Source organism: Apis laboriosa, unplaced genomic scaffold (genome assembly GCF_014066325.1).
Source record: "Apis laboriosa isolate Shangri-la unplaced genomic scaffold, ASM1406632v1 scaffold218_cov154, whole genome shotgun sequence".
NCBI classification, from domain to species: domain Eukaryota; kingdom Metazoa; phylum Arthropoda; class Insecta; order Hymenoptera; family Apidae; genus Apis; species Apis laboriosa.
The window spans coordinates 76,947-96,928 of NW_025222359.1; the positions used below are offsets into that span (position 1 = coordinate 76,947).

At 22.9% G+C, this 19,982-nt stretch overlaps 2 protein-coding genes across 7 annotated transcripts; one reads left to right on the forward strand and one right to left on the reverse strand.

Moving 5' to 3' along the window:
- Positions 1-292: 292 nt before the first annotated feature.
- On the reverse strand, positions 293-14,938 carry LOC122712797 (protein phosphatase 1 regulatory subunit 12A). Of its 6 annotated transcripts, XM_043932704.1 has the most exons (22): positions 14,301-14,935; positions 12,023-12,153; positions 11,795-11,913; positions 11,550-11,709; positions 11,307-11,451; positions 11,106-11,239; positions 10,791-10,933; positions 10,158-10,298; positions 9,825-9,907; positions 9,627-9,750; positions 9,435-9,543; positions 9,037-9,171; positions 8,548-8,742; positions 8,159-8,272; positions 7,228-7,411; positions 6,512-6,661; positions 6,199-6,394; positions 5,981-6,090; positions 5,740-5,811; positions 3,281-3,604; positions 2,514-2,609; positions 293-770 (listed from the first exon to the last, which is right to left on the reverse strand). In XM_043932704.1, the coding sequence occupies exons 1-21, from the start codon at positions 14,547-14,549 to the stop codon at positions 2,514-2,516; spliced, it is 3,114 nt and encodes a 1,037-aa protein (XP_043788639.1). In that variant the 5' UTR covers positions 14,550-14,935; the 3' UTR covers positions 293-770. The 6 variants fall into 6 exon arrangements, with proteins under 6 accessions (XP_043788639.1, XP_043788638.1, XP_043788640.1 ...); XM_043932703.1 differs by lacking the exon at positions 6,512-6,661 and having other exon boundaries at positions 14,301-14,938; XM_043932705.1 differs by lacking the exon at positions 2,514-2,609 and having other exon boundaries at positions 14,301-14,937.
- A 504-nt stretch (positions 14,939-15,442) lies between these two features.
- LOC122712775 (ubiquitin carboxyl-terminal hydrolase 35-like) lies at positions 15,443-18,929 on the forward strand. The gene is made up of 3 exons (XM_043932654.1): positions 15,443-17,000; positions 17,279-17,493; positions 17,584-18,929. Exons 1-3 carry the CDS (start codon positions 15,523-15,525, stop codon positions 18,525-18,527), a joined length of 2,637 nt encoding a protein of 878 aa, XP_043788589.1. The 5' UTR covers positions 15,443-15,522; the 3' UTR covers positions 18,528-18,929.
- Positions 18,930-19,982: the final 1,053 nt, after the last annotated feature.

The following is a 19,982-nucleotide window of genomic DNA, read 5'->3' on the forward strand; positions in this document are numbered from 1 at the left end:
TATAAATTGCAGTCTTTCAGGAAAGGCCACTTGAATAGCATGAAAATCATTATCTTATCTTCACTTTTTTTTTTATTGTTCTATTTAATTTTGTAATATCTAACGAATTCGTTTGCATTACAATTATAGAAACAAATTTATACAATAAATTTGATATTTTTTATGTTTTTTGAAAGTAAAAAATTTTTATTTTTATTTAATTCTAAAATGCCACGTTATTATTACCTATTACATATTTACAAAATGTTCTTATAAAGAGTCAACATTAATAATGTGAATTCTTTAAAAAAAATTGTCATAAAGAACATTTGTTTTTTATCAATTTGAACAAAGTACATTTTGTTTTACAAAGCATTGGCTCTAAAATGAACCATGAAATTTATCTTCGACAGGAAGAGTTTAAGTGAGAAAGTAAAAATTCTAAATCCTTCATAGTCAACTATTCACAATAATAAGAATAGGAGCAATGTCTCTCTTCGCTCTTGGCACAGCCACGCGAGTAATTTGTTTGATAATAAATTAAATTACTAGCATTAAAAATAAATTCATCAATAACGTGATGATGTAATATACATTGTAAGAATACTAGCAATAATGATCATGATATTTTATAACTAAAAAACAATTCATTCAATGCAATTGTAACATAAGAAACGCTATACAGCCTTCTTTTAAAATTGAAATTATTTAGATAATTTGCTGATTACTCTGATCAAGGCACCATTTTCATCTTTTAGCCTCTGGTTTTCACATTTCAATTGGTCCATCACCTAAAAAAGAAGAATGTAGAACTATTTTGTGTCATTTAATCGTGTTTTTTTTACTAAAAAAGAAAGAAAAAATAAAAAAATAAAAATTAAAAGAAGAAATACAAAGGCAATGCCATTATAGAGTGGGTAAAATAATTGCACAAAATGAAAAAAAAATTTAAACAAAAAATGGAAAACAAGCAAATATTAAATAAAATAATTTAACAATTAGATAGTTTTTAAAATAATATAACAATTAGATATATTAAAATCAAAGGAATAATATAAATGGAATATAACAAGCAGGTATAATTTGAATGCTGTAGAGAAATTTTTTACATATAATAAAAATAGAATAATTATAAATTAAAATATTGAAATATATCCCATTAATCTTTTAAAATCCTTTTTGGTATTTATTCATATATTTTTATTTTTATGTAAAATAATATTATATTTTGAGATTAAATGCATAAATAGAATCAAAAATAATTATTGTATATATAAAATAATTTCTAATGTATATCCTAATATTTTGTACTTTTATATGTATATCTTCTATTTTGATTGCTTCAATTAACTTTTTTTATTATATGTTTGATTCACATTTTTAAATAACATTATTATGTTATTATATTTTATTATGAATTTCCAATAAATTATATGTTTATAACATATATAATATAGTATAAATATAAATTATTGACTCCTTTTTATTTTAGTTATTTAAGTTTTTCATGCATTTTATGAAATCTATTATTATAAAATTATTATCATAGAATAAATAAAAAGTAATATATTTGATATAAATTGGGCATTGAATTTGTGAGTATCAAACAATGCAGAATACAATAAAATATGATTTTACTTTAAACATGCTTTCTTAGAAAAAAATGTAAAGTTATATGAATTTTTAAATATTGTTTTTAACTATTATATCACAGATCAAATAATACTAAAAGTTATATAAAAATATAATAAAGTAAAAAATATTTTTAACATTTTTAAAAAAATCAGAATAGAATTTTGAAATATATTCTATTATTCTATTATACATTCTACATTCTATTATTATGAAAATTTCATACTTTATGAAAGTTTTAATATTTTATAATACTTTATGTATAAATAATAATATTATAAAAAATAATATTATAAAAAAAGTATAGATTTATTAATAAATTTTTTATTAAAATCTTTAATTTAATTTAATAATTTAATTTAATAAATTTAAAACTTAATTAAATTATTAATAAGAATTTAAAATTTAAAAACAAAAGACAGGCTGCGTTTTTCAATTTTGGAAAAATGTAATTATTCGTTTTTATAATTAATCTAATAATAATGAAATTTTTATAAATTTTATTAAACGACATTTTTGTAAGAATTTAGAAATACGAAATATATATAAAAATCAATGAAGAGATGCACATTATAAAATTGTAAGTGTCATTAGTAAAATAGAGAAAAACGTAATTTTACATAATTGTAGCAATAATATCTAGTAAAAAATTTATACAAGCTTTAAATTCTTGTATCATAAGCTGTTATAAATCCTAGAATGAAACTATTTTAATAATCACAATTACGCGTAATATATTTGGCGAAGCTGTATTGTAAGATAAGTCAGTGAGCGACATCGTTTCAAAATTTTAATATTGCAGATCAGAATGTAAAAGTCGTAAGTAATCAATTAATTAATTAATGTTGTATATGAAATACGATGTACACTGTTAACGCAGATGCTGTCATTATGTCCTTTACCTATTTAGTAGTATTGGTGAGTTTGGATACGACGCGGGTAAGTGCCCGATTTTCGGCTTTCAATCTCTCATTTTCAGCTTTGAGTTTTTGTAATTGCTGTAAACAGTGAAACAATTAGCCCAAAATTCGCTTGTTTTGTAAAAGTCCCATCAGACAATACTATTATATGTATTTTATCATTAATAATGTAATAATATCATTTTCAATTGTTGGCCAAATTTATACATAATGTAAACCACACAAAATAATATAAATAATATAAATAAAAAAAAGGAAAAAATACAAAGTGCCAAGTAAAATCAATCATATATTGCATAAATAATAAGCGTGATTATTTGATAAGAAGTACTAAAAATAAAAGCATCAAAAAATGCCAAATAAAGAAAAAAGCAATGCATTAAAAGCTGCTTGTACTTTCTGAATTTTTCTCAAATTAACCACTCCAGAAATGCTGGCACCTTCCTCTGTATTTGGTTATAACAATCAAAATGTAATTATCTAAAAATTATGACGTGCATTCTAACTAAGGAATATTTAATAAAAAATTTATAGAAAAATATAATCATATATAATAATTAAAAAGTTGAAATTCTTTTAAATATATATATAATTAGTATTTGTGTATATATATGTATATATAATATATTTTATATATATTTAGTATCTGATTATATATATATATATTAAAATTATATATATAATTTTTTTTTAATAATATACAAGATAGAAAGCTACTAAAATATAAAATAAAAATCTTTAATTTTTACCTTTAATTCTTCTTCCATTTCTGAGAGTTTCCTTTCCATTGCTCTCCTTTCTCTTTTTTCAGCTTCAGATAGGACTGTTTTATTTTGAGCACTTTGTGCTTTATCCAATAAATTTCTAGTTTCTTTTAATTGTTCATCTGATCGCCTAAGTTTTTCTTTGAGTCTTTCATTTTCTGCTTGAGATTCTTCATACAATTTTTTATAATCTAATTCGCCATTTTCAGAAGTAGTAGATTTTATTCTAACTGACATAGAAGGTGTTTCTGATGATAACGATGATATCGATCCTAGTCTGTTAGATCTTCCAGTACGATCGTTTCCACTCTGTGAAAAAAAAAATAAAATAAAGGAAATGCATAAAAAATTTAAAATATTTTTTAATAAATTTATTTGTTAAAGATATAAAGAATATAATAATTTTATAATTTAATTATATTTTCTTACAATATATCCTTCAGAACTGGCTAAACTTTGTAAACTAGAACTTCTAGATCCAATTTGAACATTTCGTTTTGTTTTTGTTTTATTAAAACTTTCTGTTCTTTGCACTTGTGAATGATTATTTGAATTAAGATTTAAATAATTATAACTTGTAGAAGATGGTAAACGTAAAGAGTTAATATTTATTGGCAAAGTTATACTTCCATATCCTGATGCTGTTCCACCATAAGTTGTATATGGATTTTGAAAATTTAAATTACTTGTTGAATTTGAATAAGGAATTTTTCTAAATGATTCATTACTTTTTAGTTTAGTTTTATTAAAAAAATTTGGTAATCCAATAGGATTTCCATTAATGCCTAACAAACCAGAATAGCTATTTTGATTTAAAGGAAATAATCCACTAATACTTCGTGATCTGTTTCCAAAAATTGAATTTCCATTTGCTGATGCTTGAGCTCTTAATCCTGCAGCTGTTGTTGGCTTTCCTTGTGATCTTTTTCTATAGGATGACATTGTTTATATAAAATAGTTAAAATTACTTTAAAATTGAAATTAATCTATTTTTGTCTTTTTCAGAAAATAATTTAAAAATAACTTTTTCACATGTTATTATTAATTTAAAAAAGTTAAAAAATTTTAATGTGATGTAATTTAATATTAAATTATTTTTTCACAATATACTCAAATATGAAACGATCTAGTTGTAATGACAGTAGATATTTGACTGACGTAGATTGGGAGGAACTTAAGACATCAGCCAGTTTACTCTAAAGCATCAGTTTGGTATGCTATTTATAGATCACATGTATAAACCTATACTAATATTAAGATTACGTGTTGGAATAAATATATTTGATGTTTTATGCACATATGTAACACATATATATTTTTAAAATATTTTATATGTTAAGTAAATATTAATGAAACTCTAATTTTAAATAATTTTAATTAATATATTCTAATTCTAATTATATTAATAATGTATCAAATTATATAAAAATATTTTAGTAGATAATTATTTTTTAATATATATAAATTTTTCAAATAAGATATTTATTCCTATATTGTATAGAATATGTATATGTATATTTATTCCTATATATATATATATATATATATATATATATACACAAAGATATGTTAAAATAATTTTAATAATTATAATATTTATGCAGTTATAAATTTTTTATAATACATATTGTAAAATAAATTTACAAAATTCATTCCTTTTTTTAATACTATGCAAACAATAAATAAATTCCTTTTCATTTAAATGTCAAAGTGTTACAGTGTTTCAAATGTCAATAGAATATTTTTAGGCAGTGCCAAGACATGTTCATGATTAATTTTTTACTTTTCTTTTTTATTTTACTATTTTAAATCAATCTTTAAATACTATTACATATATTCAAACATTTAATTGTTAATAATTGCAAGTATTTAATTTATTTATTCTATATGAATTATGTAATTGTAATGTATTATTACAATGTATTATTACGGAATATATATTATATACATTATATATTAAAATTTGTCTATTTATAAATGATAATATAATTGATGTAAAATTCCATAAAGTAATATGGAAATATTTATAATATAATATTCATAAAGATAATTTAGATATAAAATAAAGAAATTGATATGTACAATTTACTCTTAATATGTGACCTAATGGATATAGAAGTATAAGAAATGGAAGACTATTTTTAACAAAGCATGCACGAATAGAGGTTAATCTACCCAGAAACTAACCCAAAAATAACACAAAGCTTCTGTGCCTCATGAAATTGCGTTCATATTATAATAGTTATTTATAATGATTATTCTAATTAAAATATAGAAATAATGTAAATAATAATTATTTTTAATAATTATTCTAATTAAAATTTAATAAATTAATTTTAACTCTAATATTAATATTTTTGTTTTAATGTAAAAATATTTACATTTATGAATTTAAATTTTATTTACAATTTTAAAAAATTATGAAATAAAATTAATTTACAAACCTCATTGTGATTGATTTTAGATTCATCACAATCACCACCAGCAGTTAAGTCTTGCTTTTCAGGATCAATTTCCTAAAATTATTTAATAAATTATAATAAATTATTATGTATTAAGAATAAATTATTGTAAGCTAGAGTAAGAATTAAAATATATTTGAAAATATATTACTTAAGAAATATCAATGATAAAATCAAATAATAATTTAATAATAAAAAAAAAAAAATAATAAAAAATACTAACATCCATATCAACATGGACAACACCAGTAGATCTCCTTTTAGGTCTTCGTCTCCTTTGTATAACAGCTTGTGTAGCTTGTGCATTTCTACTATCATTTTCTTTATCTTGTTCTGAAAGATATCAGTAGAAGTAATGTACAGAAGTAATGTACAATTTTCTTTTTTATATAAGTATATTAATACATGAGAATTTTAATGTATAATATAATGTGCATATACCTTTATCTTCAGATTGTTTTAATGATCGTCTAAGTGGTAATGTCACTGTTGTTTCTGCACTACTTGTTGCAATAGTTTCAATTGGAGCTGATGATGGTCTTGGTACACTAGAACCTGCAGAAGGTCTTCTCATATATGTAGCAGTATCTTGATTAGGTAATGTAGTAGTTCTGTTATTAGCATCTTCTAACTGAAACTAAGTAATGAAATTTCTTTTAAAATTATATAAATATATTAATTTAATATAAATATAACATATTTATGATATTAATGATATTAAAATTTGATAATAAAAATTACATAAACTACAAACCTTGCTTCCATTATCCACTTTTAACCTCCAAGAAGGTCGTCTTTCAGGTAAATTAAGTTCTTCAGAAGGTTTATTTGTAGTTACAGTAGTAGGAGTTGCTGTTGTTATTGTAGCTGTAATTGAGGCTGTATTGCTGGTAGTGGTTGCAGACTGAGTTATTAAAAAAAAAAAAAAAAAAAAAAAAAAAAAAAAAAAAAAAAAAAAAAAAAAAAAAAAAAAAAAAAAAAAAAAAAAAAAAAAAAAAAAAAAAAAAAAAAAAAAAGAAAAAAAAAGAAAAAAAAAGAGGAAAAAAGGGGAAAAAAAAAAAAAAAGAAAAAATGAATAAAAAATTATAAAGCTTTCATTATTATTAGGAAGTTTAGTATTTCATAAGTATTGCAAATGTGTGAATCAAAATATACAATAGTGACAATATAAATAGAAACAGTTTTTATTTTATATTTATATAAAATAAGTAAGAATTTTTATATTTTGGATTTATAAATATATATAGTTTAATTTTGTATTATCTAAATAAATAGAAATGAAATCTTTTATGATATATAAATTAATAAAATTAGTTGAATTAGAGAAAAGAATTTTTCTATTTATACATTCCTTATTGTATATATAATTTTTACAGTTTAAAATATTGGGTTAAAATATTCTTATAATAATGGATTTATAGACATATTTTAAAGCTAAAATAATATTTTAATATAAATAAAGAGTTTTACCTGTGTAGAAGATATTGTGGAAGAAATTTCATTATTTTGTTGTTTCTTTTTTACTAATTGTTCTGCACTTTTAATTTCATCTAATGTCACTCCTTGAGTTGAACGTCGAGTTTCTCTTACTCTCTTTGCATGTGCTTTTCTCTGTGTTTCACTTTCCTCATCACGAACAGGAGGAACAAATGATCTACAGACAGAAATTTACATTATATTGATAATTTGTATTAATTCATACAATGTTTCATATTTTTGTTTAATAGAAAATAAGAAAAGCATTAAATATTATGATAAATATAATTTACAAGCAACATTTAAAAATATTACACAAAATAATTGTTTTTATTTTAACATAAAATATATTTTTATTATTTATATCAATCACAATCATATATAATATTTTAAATTTAATATTTAAGAAATAAAAATATTTAATTGTATTTATATTGCACAATAAGATACACTGAGGTATTCAAAACATGCCAAGATAATTTTTATAAAATTAAAAAATAATTTTCTGTCAATGTTGCATATATTTCTTTTTCTTTTTTTAATACCCTTCATAATATTTCGTGCATTTGAAATCATAATATTTGTGGTAATATCAGTAATATCAGTAAATTTGCTGAAGTAGGTTTCATAAAAAAAATATATGTGAAGCTACTTAGAAGTAACTGACAAAAGTAACTCGTTAATACGTTCGTCATTTCAATGATAATATTTTTGAATTAATTTATTATATTTGCTAGTAAAGATAAGGCAGTGGTTATTGGGACAAATAATATTTTAGGATAAATGTATGCAACTGAAAAAAATAATTATAATATAAAGCAAATTTTCATGCCACTGCTAATAATTTAATGTTGTATATAGATATAGAATATGCAAAATCACACATTTCAAGAGAATCTTCCCAGGTCAAGTATTAAGTACCCACTTGAAGAAATTCTTGAAGATATTTCCTGGACTTAGCTTGCTCCCTCCTGGTGTAGTGGGAGTTCCAGGAACTGCTACTGAATTGTTTGTGGTTGTAGCTTCCACTGGTTGAACACTACTCAGCCATATTGACATTGCACGATGCAAATATGAATGTATAAACTTTGATTTTATAAATATACTTTATACATGTATATTTTAGTCCATAGTAATAAAATTTTAAAATATTTCTATTTAAGTTCTTTTATATTTGTTAGATTAAATTATTGAATTTTTTAATTTTTATTGATTAAGATTTGAAGATTATAGAAAAATATTTTATATGGCAGTTTATTTTTCTATATTGATCCATAAATTTTAGAATAAATTTTTTCTCTTCTTAATATTTACCTGCGTATTTGATTAGTTGGGATAGGACTTGTAGTAGTTGTTGTTGTGGCAGTTGTAGTAGCTGTAGTTGTAGTTGTAGTTGACACTAGTGGCAGTGTACTTGACACTATTGTTTTTGATGTAGATGTTGGTGAAAGTGTATTGCTTCCTTGTGGCAGTCTTGAGAGTTCCAAATTTAATTTTGCTTCTTTTCTTCTAAAGTCAAAACAGTATAGTTGTTATGTTGCAGAAAAATTTTATTTGAATTATGTGTATTTCATAAAATCAGAATAAAATTTAATACAACCATTTTTAAATTTTTTTCTGTGAAATACATATAATATTTTGTGATGTATATAAAAAGATAATTAATTGACATTGAAGCCAGGCAAAGCAAAGAAATAAAGCTTATTTCGTACATTAATATTTATAGTATATGAAAGAAATTTAATAAAATAAATAAAAAAGCTTTGAAAACATTAATATAAATGATGTACGAAATATGCGCACCTGTGGGTTTCGCGTAGAGATGCAGAACGGGTCGTAGTATTGGTGTAAGTAGGAGTAGCTGCGTTGCAGCAATGGAGAGTAGGACAAGAAAACGCCTTGATTCGAGCTCGTAATGCCAAGTACTGCTCATAAAACCTGCATAACATGCATCATGCCATGCACACTACACTAATTTTCTATATGCATAAAGCTCAAAAGCTACTGCATTTATAATATTTATTGTAAATAAGTTTAATTTGTTAAATGCTTGCAAATTTTTCAATAAAAAATAATAAAATTATAAATGTACAAAATTATAAATAACGGTACTATAAAAAATCGTTATATGTTAACGAAATTTATATAGTGTAAAAAAATGGCAAAATCACAAATATTATATATTAAATATTATAACTCACTTTTCATCTGTTTCAAAACTATGTGTTCTTGTTAATACAACATCAGGTTCTGTATTAAGTTTATTTGATATAGTTGATGATTTAATATTTTTATCTTTTTCTTCAAGTCCTATACATATATAAGATAGATTATTAGATTAATTAATTATATTAAGCTATGTTTAAAATATTTCTATAATATTTAAAACTTACTAGAAGATAAAGTATGAGTTGTCTCTGTATTTTGTACTCTATTTCTAAAAGAGCCAGATCGTCGCCAAGATGGTATAATTCCTTCTTCATTATCAGTCTGTTGTTTTGGAGGCATTATTGGAGCCTGAAAAGAATTGATCAAATTATAAAAATTGGTGAAAAAAGATATATAATAAAAAATATTGACACAAATATTACCTGATTAGGAACTTTACTAGTATCAATAGTTGATGAAGTGTTACGCGATGATGTTTCCTCTCTGTTTGCTCTATTTTTCTTTTCTGCAAAGTTAAATTAAAATTAATATAATGTAAAATACATTAATTTTATGTCTTTTTAACATCTCTTTAAGAAGGACATCAATAAAATATGCATCCATGTATTTCAGTGGAATATTGTTTTCAACAATCAATTTTTTTTAGATAATATTTTTATCATGAAAAGGAACAAAAGGAAACAAATGTATTTTATAATACATGCAATAAAATATAATTTTAAAAATATAAAAACAGTCTTACAGACAAAACTCACCATCATCTGTAAGACATGGAGAGTGGTTTGATTCGTTAGACTTATCAGATTGATTGGAGTAAGTGGAAGAATGTGAGTCTGAGCTAGTCTCAGATTCACCTTCACCATCACTCTCTTCCATATCTGTTTCACGTGTCGCTTCTGTCCATGCAGCATTGTTACAAGAAATACAAATTGCTGTTAAGGTAAGTAAAATAGACTTGCAAAACTGAATAATGCGTAATATATTCTTCATACGAAATTATTCCTATATTAGCATTTCTCAATTATTTATAAGAATAAATAGAACATATTTTTAAATCTCATGAAAGAATTACTTATAGAAAAGAATATATTTATATTTCAATATAAAATGATTGAGAAATACTAAATTTATTTTTTTTAATTCAGAAAGTGCTCTGATATATTCTGTCATACTTTTTCAAATTATAAAAAAATTGTAAGTAAAAAATAATTATGTATGTACGTTTTAACTACATAATAATATTTATAGAATATTTAAATTTAGAAATTCATCACCATTTAGTAACAAAATTAAATAATTTACCAAAATATTTAAATATAGACATGCAAATTGACAAACCATATATTAAACAAACCATATAACAATAATATAAAAGGAATAGAACATACCAACGTCACTATTTGTTCCACTAGAATCTTCTTTATCAGATTGAATTTCTAATTCAACCTTTTTAACTTTATTTGGTGTTTCTTCTTCAAATGTTTCTACAGATTCTTGTGTGGTTATAGTATTTTCATTATTTGTTGATATACTATAACAAAATAATTAATATAATAAAATATTAATATATAATATAATATAATAATAAATATTAATAATATTAATAATATAATTAATATAATTAAATATTAATATAATAAAATAAATAAATAATTTTTTTTATAAATAATTATTAACTATTATGAGATATTTATAATACAAACCGTTTCTTTGGTACAGTTGATTGTTTTTTATTAATAATTTGTGGATGATCTTTCATCCACAACTGTTGTTTTGCTTTTAATTCCTCCAGGGCTGATAATATATTTGTATCAGCAATATCAAATGCAGTTTGATCCTAACAATGTAAAGTTATGAAAGAGACAATTTTGGTTATTCATAAAATAAAACAATTGTAATCTTACAGCATAATTCTTAATGTCCATATTACAAAAGTTTTCCACTAAAAGTTCACAGGCTTCCAATTGTCCCCAATGTGCTGCAGCATGTAAAGGTGTCCAACCATCAAAATCTTGAGCATTAACATCACATCTAGCTTGAAGTAATATTCTGTAATATTAGTGATAAACAAATAATAACTTTATTTAATCTTTTTTAATGTTATTTTTTTATAGCAATTTATTTTAATAGAATCTAAAGATTCTTACTCCATGACATCAATATAGCCTTTAGCAGCGGCAACATGAAGAGCAGTAGCTCCTGATTTAGGATGGATTGAATCCTTACCAGCTACTCCTGATTGCCATGCTCTGGCATCATTTAACATTGATCTTTCTTCTTCACTTCTAGCTTGATCACAATCTATACCTATAAACCACATAAATTATATATAAATTATAAAATATTTTTTTTATAATAATAAATAAGTTTTTTTTATAAAAGAAATACAAACCAGCTTTACTTATATGTTGTTGCAGCATATCTTCCATTTCAACACTTTCAGCAATATCAAGAGCCAATTGACCATCATAATTAACTGCTGCCAAATTACATCCTTTTTCTATTAAATATCTAAAATAAAAATTTGATTTTTTTATTTAAATAAGTTTTTCAAACTTATTATATAATAATTATTAAATATAAATATTAATTATATAATTAAGATAAAAATGATACTAACTTAGCAATAGATATAAATCCACAAGATGCAGTTGCATGTAATGGTGTCCATCCTTCATTATCTCCACAATTGATATCAGCTCCTTTTTCCACTAAAAATTCGACCATATCCAGATCATCATTGATACATGCCTATAATTGAAATATTGTGACTTTTTTTAATTATATAAGATATAATTATAAAAATATCTTAAAGACAGTACTTATATATATATATTGAGAACAAAATATAAAAAGTTATATAAATGTCAATGATATAACTTTTAAAAATATATTAATAAATATTTTTAAGATTAACTTCATTTGTATTTATATTATTAAATAATGAAAAAAAAATTTAACATTTTTTTTATTGATAAACTTTTTTATTTTATTGATAAATTTAATAATACATATAAAATAAATATGATATTAATAATTTTAAATATAATATAAATTGTTTATTTATTTTATACTTTGAATGGACAAATATAGTGTTATTTAAAAAATGATGTCACATGTAAATTAAAAAGGACATTATGTATCATAACATTTTAAGACAGAGGACATAGAATACAGATGCTGCAGTCTCTGACTTCTAACAGAGAACTATAAATAGCATTTGATGCCTGATGTATTTTCACATTCTATTTTCGCAAATCCATGAAATGCCTAAACTTCCTCTTACTATCACACTTAAATAATAGTAATAAATATAATATGCTTCATATAAAATAATTTTATTCTATATTTTCAGATAAGTCATTTTGATCAAAAAGATAAATAAAAGAATAAATTAGTGTTTTATAAATGATTTTATCTAAATTTAGTAATTACATAACTATGATATAATTTATTCAATAAAACTTATAAATTAAATTTAATTCAATAATAATAATATAAACAAAAATTATGGAAATTTAAAAGATATATCTAATGATAATTTTATTTCTTATGAATATTTGAATAAGAAAATGTTTTTATTAAAAAATATAATAAAAATCACTTTTAATTATATGATATTTCTTTATTTAAACTACTAGAAAAAAGTTTAAATATATATTTTAAATATATTAAAAAAAAAAATTAAAAATAATTTTTGAATGTTTATAGACTTTTAATAAATCTTTCTAATTGTAATAAATCGTGTTCAAATATATAATAATATATAAAAATATTAACAGTGAGTTAATTAATATATTTTATTAATTTTTTCTTAGTTTATATATTTTTATCCTTATATATCTTTATATATCTTCAATTTAACTTTACAATTTAAATATTATCAAAACTTATATTATTAATAATTCAGTGAGATAATATTCTAGTAAGTAAACTATTAATAAATTATAATTAATAAAATATATTATAGATATTGTGTATGCATAAATATTGTAAATGTTTGAGCAATGCAACATTTATATTAATAATTAAAAATAAAAATATTTTAAAAGAAGATTTTGTTTAATTAGTTGTGTATAGATATATATGCATAAATATTATTTAATTTGTTTATTTAATCTGTTATTTTTTAAAAATATTAATTTATAAAATATTCCCTATAATTTAAATATTATAATTATATATATTAATAATTATATAAAATAATTTAATATTAAATAATATAATATAAAATAATTTAAATAAACAATTTTTAATAGTTTAAAATAATAAATAATAAATTTATATTTTAATTAATTTACATTTTAATTAATTTAAAACTGAAAAATAATTTAATGATTTTTACATTTATATAATTATAAATGTAAATTTTGATGAACATTAAATGAAATAAAAACAATTTTACATACAGTATGTACATTTTTAAGATAAAATAAAAGATTATTATACTTGTTTTCAAGATATAATTTATTATAATTCGATAAACCTATACGAATAATTTTGCTCATTTTTAAAATTCATTCGCTGTATATATAAACAATAATCATGTAAAAGTGGGGGTAAACAGTTTTGTTGACTGTTATCAGAGGGAGTAGTTGTATGGCTTGAATTGCGAGATATAGCGGAAGCGAGCACTTTGTGGCGAAAGCTGCATGTTTTCTTATTATTAAATGACATTGTAGATATAAAAAAAAAATTATGAATTATATTTAAATTAGACAGCTGGAGCATGTAGCTATCTTGCAATAAAAATTATAATTAAGAAAAACAACATGACGAGAAAACAAAACTGGAACTCAATCAAGTTTGTTGTCGTGAATATATGTACCGAAAAAATTATGGATAATAAATCGATTAAAAATATAAATAAGTATAGAAGAAGAATCAAGGAATTTTACTTGATGTAATGCTGTAAGACCATCAACATTTCCGGTGTTGATATCCGCCCCCTTTTGAAGTAAACGTACGACCTCCTCCTTGTCGCCTGCCGCGCATGCTGCCAGAAACACACAATCCGCAGAGAATTTAATCTTCCGTGCAATCTGACGTGGTTGAGTCGGTTCGCGATTTGTTTCGGATTGTTCCCAGCGTTTGAGCTGTTCAGCCCTTTTAAATAGGGCTGAACTCGAACGACTCTCGAGAGACATTACCCGAAAACACGCACGACTGCACTTAAGAACCTTATAACCACTTCGCACAGTCTCTTTTCTTTCTTTCTCTTCTTCCACTCTCTCTCTTCTCTACGTTTTTAGATTTTAACTTCGCCGAGGCCACTTCACTTCAGTTCACTTTGCGTGATTCGACACGCTGAAATGATCGTTTCTCACTTTTTACCTCCATATACAACTTAATCGCGGATCGCGTGTTTTTCTAGAAAAAAAAATATACGTTAAAATTCGTTCTGACGGAGCATGAAGGGAGCGGTCGGTCGCCTTCACCAGACTCAGTTACAGGACGGCTAGATTCGCGTGCTCTGTGCTATTCTTGGCCGTCCCGTACCGTATGAGCTGTGTGGAAACTAACGAAACAACCTGTAGTATAGCCAACATTTTACGCTCTTATGTTTCTAGTGACTATTTAATTGTTTTATATGTTTATCATGTTTTATATCTGTTTTATCATGATTATTTCAAATAGTATATTAAAAATAGTAACCTTAAAAAATATTTTTATATATAGTAAAAATAATTAGATTCCATGCAACTATAAAATTATAAGCATAAAAGATTTACTTAAAGTAAGCTGTAGTTTTATATATGAAATATTTTGATATATTTTATATATTAGTGTTTAATTTTTAATATATTAAAATCTATTTTAATACATAACAATATATAAAAAAATGCAAAATTTATAACGGATTTAGAATATAGATATAATTATTTTTTAAATAACATATTATTTCTTTTTATAGTTTTAAAAATAAACTTTGATTTTATATCGTATCTATAGTTACTTTTTCTGTTTTAAAGTTGACACATTTATTTTTTTATTTCTCTAGAACCATGAAATCATTTAGATTTTCGTGAAAGTCATTCTTAGTTGAGGTTAATAATAGTTCTTGCTAAAAATTGTAAGCGAAGTAGTTTAAAGAGGTGTTAAAATAATAATTTGTGAACAATGAATACTGAACAAATTCTTAAGTACGATATCAAACAATGTTTAAATTTAATAATAACTGGTAAAAATGCGGATATTATTGAAGGATGGACCAGACTTCAAAAATTAGAAAGTGAGCCCGTATATGGGCAATTAAATAATTATGAAAGTATTTTACGAGAAATACTCAATGATGAAATAAAAAATGTACAAGAAGTTTCAAGAATTATGATTTGGTTTTCAAAATATTTGATAGAGAAACCATTTACTGTTCATTCAATTTCAAATGATATAGCAACAATGTTAAGAAATACAGAAATCAGTGATATGTCTCATTTGACAATGATACTTCAAGTATTATTAGAACACAGTGTATATTTACCAGAATCTGTGAGTCATTCAAAACTTTGTGAAGCAATTGTTATTAGTTTGTCTACTTTTGTAATGCCATGTGATCCAAAAAAGATTTCAGAATTCAATGACAATGCTACAAAAGTACAAAACTTTTTAAAAATAGTAAGATCAAAATCTAAGAACATTGAAAATGATAATTTAATTTTCATATGTTTGCAAACATTATATAGAATAATATCTGATACTAAACAAAAACAAGATCCTGGACCTGGTTTAGCTGCTGTATTACAAGTAGTAGAACCTTCTATTATACCACAAGCTGTTAATTGGATTCTTTCTGAATCACATTCTGATGCTCAATTAACTCAAGCTTTAAAAGTTTTATGTAGTTGGCTTCCAAAATGGATAGGTGACCGACTAAGTATTTGGATTATGGAGTTTATACTTGGATTAGAAAAAAGACATAAATATTCAATACTTATTGAAGTTACAAAAGCAAAGATTGATGTAATGTTTCGTGCTTTATCTGTACCTGTATTTCGTCAAAATGCTTCCACAATTATATTTTATATATTAAAAAGACAAGGATCTCCAACCTTGTTTCAAAGTATAATAAGAAACACACAAATAGTGATATCTTTTTTTCTAATGAAAGAAGATTCTGAATCAAGCAAGGAATGCATACAAAATTTAGTTGATATTATGAAAATACTTACATTAAGATTTTCAAATCAGCGTGTTTGCAATAATTTAGAAAGTAGCTTTCCAGTTCAACCACGAATGCACATTATTAAAGAAATATGGAATGAACATGTTTGGATAGATGAAATGGAAGAAATTGAACCAATAATTGAATCTCCAAAAACACATTTGGGAAAAGTTGGACTTTCAAATCTTGGAAATACATGTTATATGAATAGTGTATTACAAGCATTATTAATGACTAAACAATTTTGTTATGAAATATTAATGTACAAACCTTTAAGCAAAACTGATGATCAAATTGTACTTAAAAAGTTGCAAAATCTATTTGCTTTGTTATTATATTCAAAAAGAATTTCCTTGGCACCAACTGAAGTTTTATTAGCTTCACGTCCTGCTTATTTTCTACCGGGTCAACAACAAGATAGCTCAGAATTTCTCTGGTTAATATGTTATTAATATTTTAATGCTTTTTTTTTATTAGAATAACAATTTATAATTATTATTTATTAATTGTTTATAGATAAAAGAGTCATTATTTAATAGAATATTTTTAATAGAAAATATGTTTTGAATGTTTAAATTAAATATACATTAATAAAAATTTAAAATAATATTTGAAAAAAATGTTTTTGCTAATTATTTATGATTTAATTGTAATATTTAATTTTAATTAAAATATCTTTCCATGTAATTTAAATAATATGTTATTTTTCAACAGTCATCTTTTAGATCTTTTACATGAGCAAGAAAAATCAACTACTATAAATGGTGAAGCTAATACTAATCTTAAATATAAGGATGATAGAGAAATAAATGATATTTCATCAATAAGTGAGGAAGGAGCTAGTATTAAACGTTGGACTACTGAAGAAGATTTAAGTGGAAGTATTGTATTAGAAAGAAAAACACAATCACTAGCAGATTTTACTCATGGTATTTTCCATTCTTTAATCTTTTTTGTTAAAATGTTTATATAACAATATTATTCTAAATATATTTTATTTTAAATTTATATTATTGCAGGTGAAGATTTAGCACAAGTACAGGAACTTAGTGATTCACATTCGGATTCTACAGATAGTGGAATACAATCTGTAGGTGGAGAAGATACAAGTACTCAAGTACCTCTTGTGCATAGAGTATTAGGAGGAAAATGTAAAATTACTTATCAATGTGCTCAATGTGATACTAGTTCTGATAATACTGATAAATTTCGCGATTTACAATTATGTTTCCCAGAAGAGATTCAAGAAAATCAAGAAGTTTCTGTTCAAGATCTTATAAATTATTATCTTACACCAGAAAAATTAACTGGTGAAAATAAATATCGTTGCGATAAATGTATGAAGTTATGCGATGCACAAAGAATTATAAAAATTTTGCATGCACCTACATATTTAATTTTAATATTGAAACATTTTCGTTATGATTTTGATACGAGATTAAGAACAAAATTACGGCATAAGGTGATGTATAATGAAACTATACAATTACCAGTATCAACATCATTATGCACAACTACAGAAAATTATCAATTATATGCAGCTGTTGTTCATTCGGGTTATAGTATGGACTATGGTCATTATTTCACTTATGCTCGCGATTCGAAACAAAATTGGTACAAATTTAATGATAGTTATGTTTCACAAACGACATTTAATGATTTTAAGGATTTAAAACCACCAGACACGCCTTATATATTGTTTTATGAAAAAACTGTGCCATTTGAAGGACTTTATGATGAAGATAAACCCGAATTATTAACATTAAATAAACATTTACAAGAATTAGTGGCAAATGATACTACAGCTTATATTGAGGAATTGAGACATCAAGCTGAAAAATCTCAACGCGGACGGCATAATTCAATATTATTTCGAAAGAATGAGAATTCCGATGATGAAAATCCTCCACCTAGTAACTGTCGGGGTGCAGTTAATATGCCTGCAAGTCGTTTCCTCTATTGAGTTATTTTAACATGAAAATGATTATATTCTTTTATAAAATTAATTAATTGTTCCAGGTAAATTTGTAATACATTTTCCTTATGTTAGTAAGAAAGTTAACAGTTCCTTTACAAGTACAGTGCTATTATATCAATTGGTGTAAACACATTCAAGAACAGTATTGTATGAAAATTTTTACATATTTATTTGTTGTAGTTTTAATAAACTTTCTGACGTGTATTGTTCTAGAATTTCTATATATGTAGAACAAATTTGTACATGATTGTATATTTCACAATTATTTTTAATATTTGCATAATATATGAAGAAAAATAAGGGAAGAATTGTTAACATTAATATTACAATATTACAATATTAAAATATTGTAAAATATATATAATGAGTATTCGCGAATTGTATTTAGTATATTTGTTTCTTTTAGTATATTTGTTTCTATGAATTTGAAACAATTTTTTTCTTTTAATGTCATAATGTATTAAATTATATAAGATTAAAAAAGTACATTGTTATTGGAGTTGGAAAGTGTATTATAAAATTGTAATGGAAAGAGAATACAAACTCAGTATTTTTTAAGAAATTTTAAGAAATTTAATATAATTGGCTGTGTTTTTACATAGTATATGCAAATAGAAAACAGTATTTATGTAATATTCAAAATACTATCAATTTTATAATCATATTTTGTCATGTTTTTGCACACAATGATTTGATATCCATTTAAACAAATGCCTTTTGTCATGTAAAAAGATATAAATGTCGTTTATTAAGCAATTTTTTACTAACATTTATTCTGGCTTCTAATATTCATTATTTATAAATTAATAAATATAATGTACATAAATTTATAACATATTTGACAAATGGTAATTGTATTTATATAATTGTGACAGAATTGATCAATGAAATTTGAAATTTTGTTAATTATTATTAAAATAATAAAATTAAAAAAAAATGTAAGAATAATATCAGCTATTATTGTAAATAGAAATATTTTAATTGTAGTTATCTTAAAAAAAAAAAGAAAATAACTCCAAGCATTACAAACTGTGATAAATTTATATATTATCAAATTGATAATTAATTTCTTAGTTTAATATTCAATAGATAAAAAGTATAGTATCAATCTTAATTTATAATTGAAATATAGTAGTATACAATATTTATTAGATTTTATGTATTTATAAATCTCTTAGTATACAAATAAATCATACAAAACTATTCTTTTGTAATAGACTTAATACATTGTATTTATTACTAATCTAATATTTCTACTAATTCTAAAAAACAGTACAAAGAAAATATATATTTATATATTTACAAAATAAAAAATAAATAATCGATGAACATTTTATTGCACAGTTATATGTATTATTATTAATGATATTATTAATGAGATTATTTATATGTGATGCAATTGTTTTTTATTCATTAGTTTAATAATATAATTTAAATATT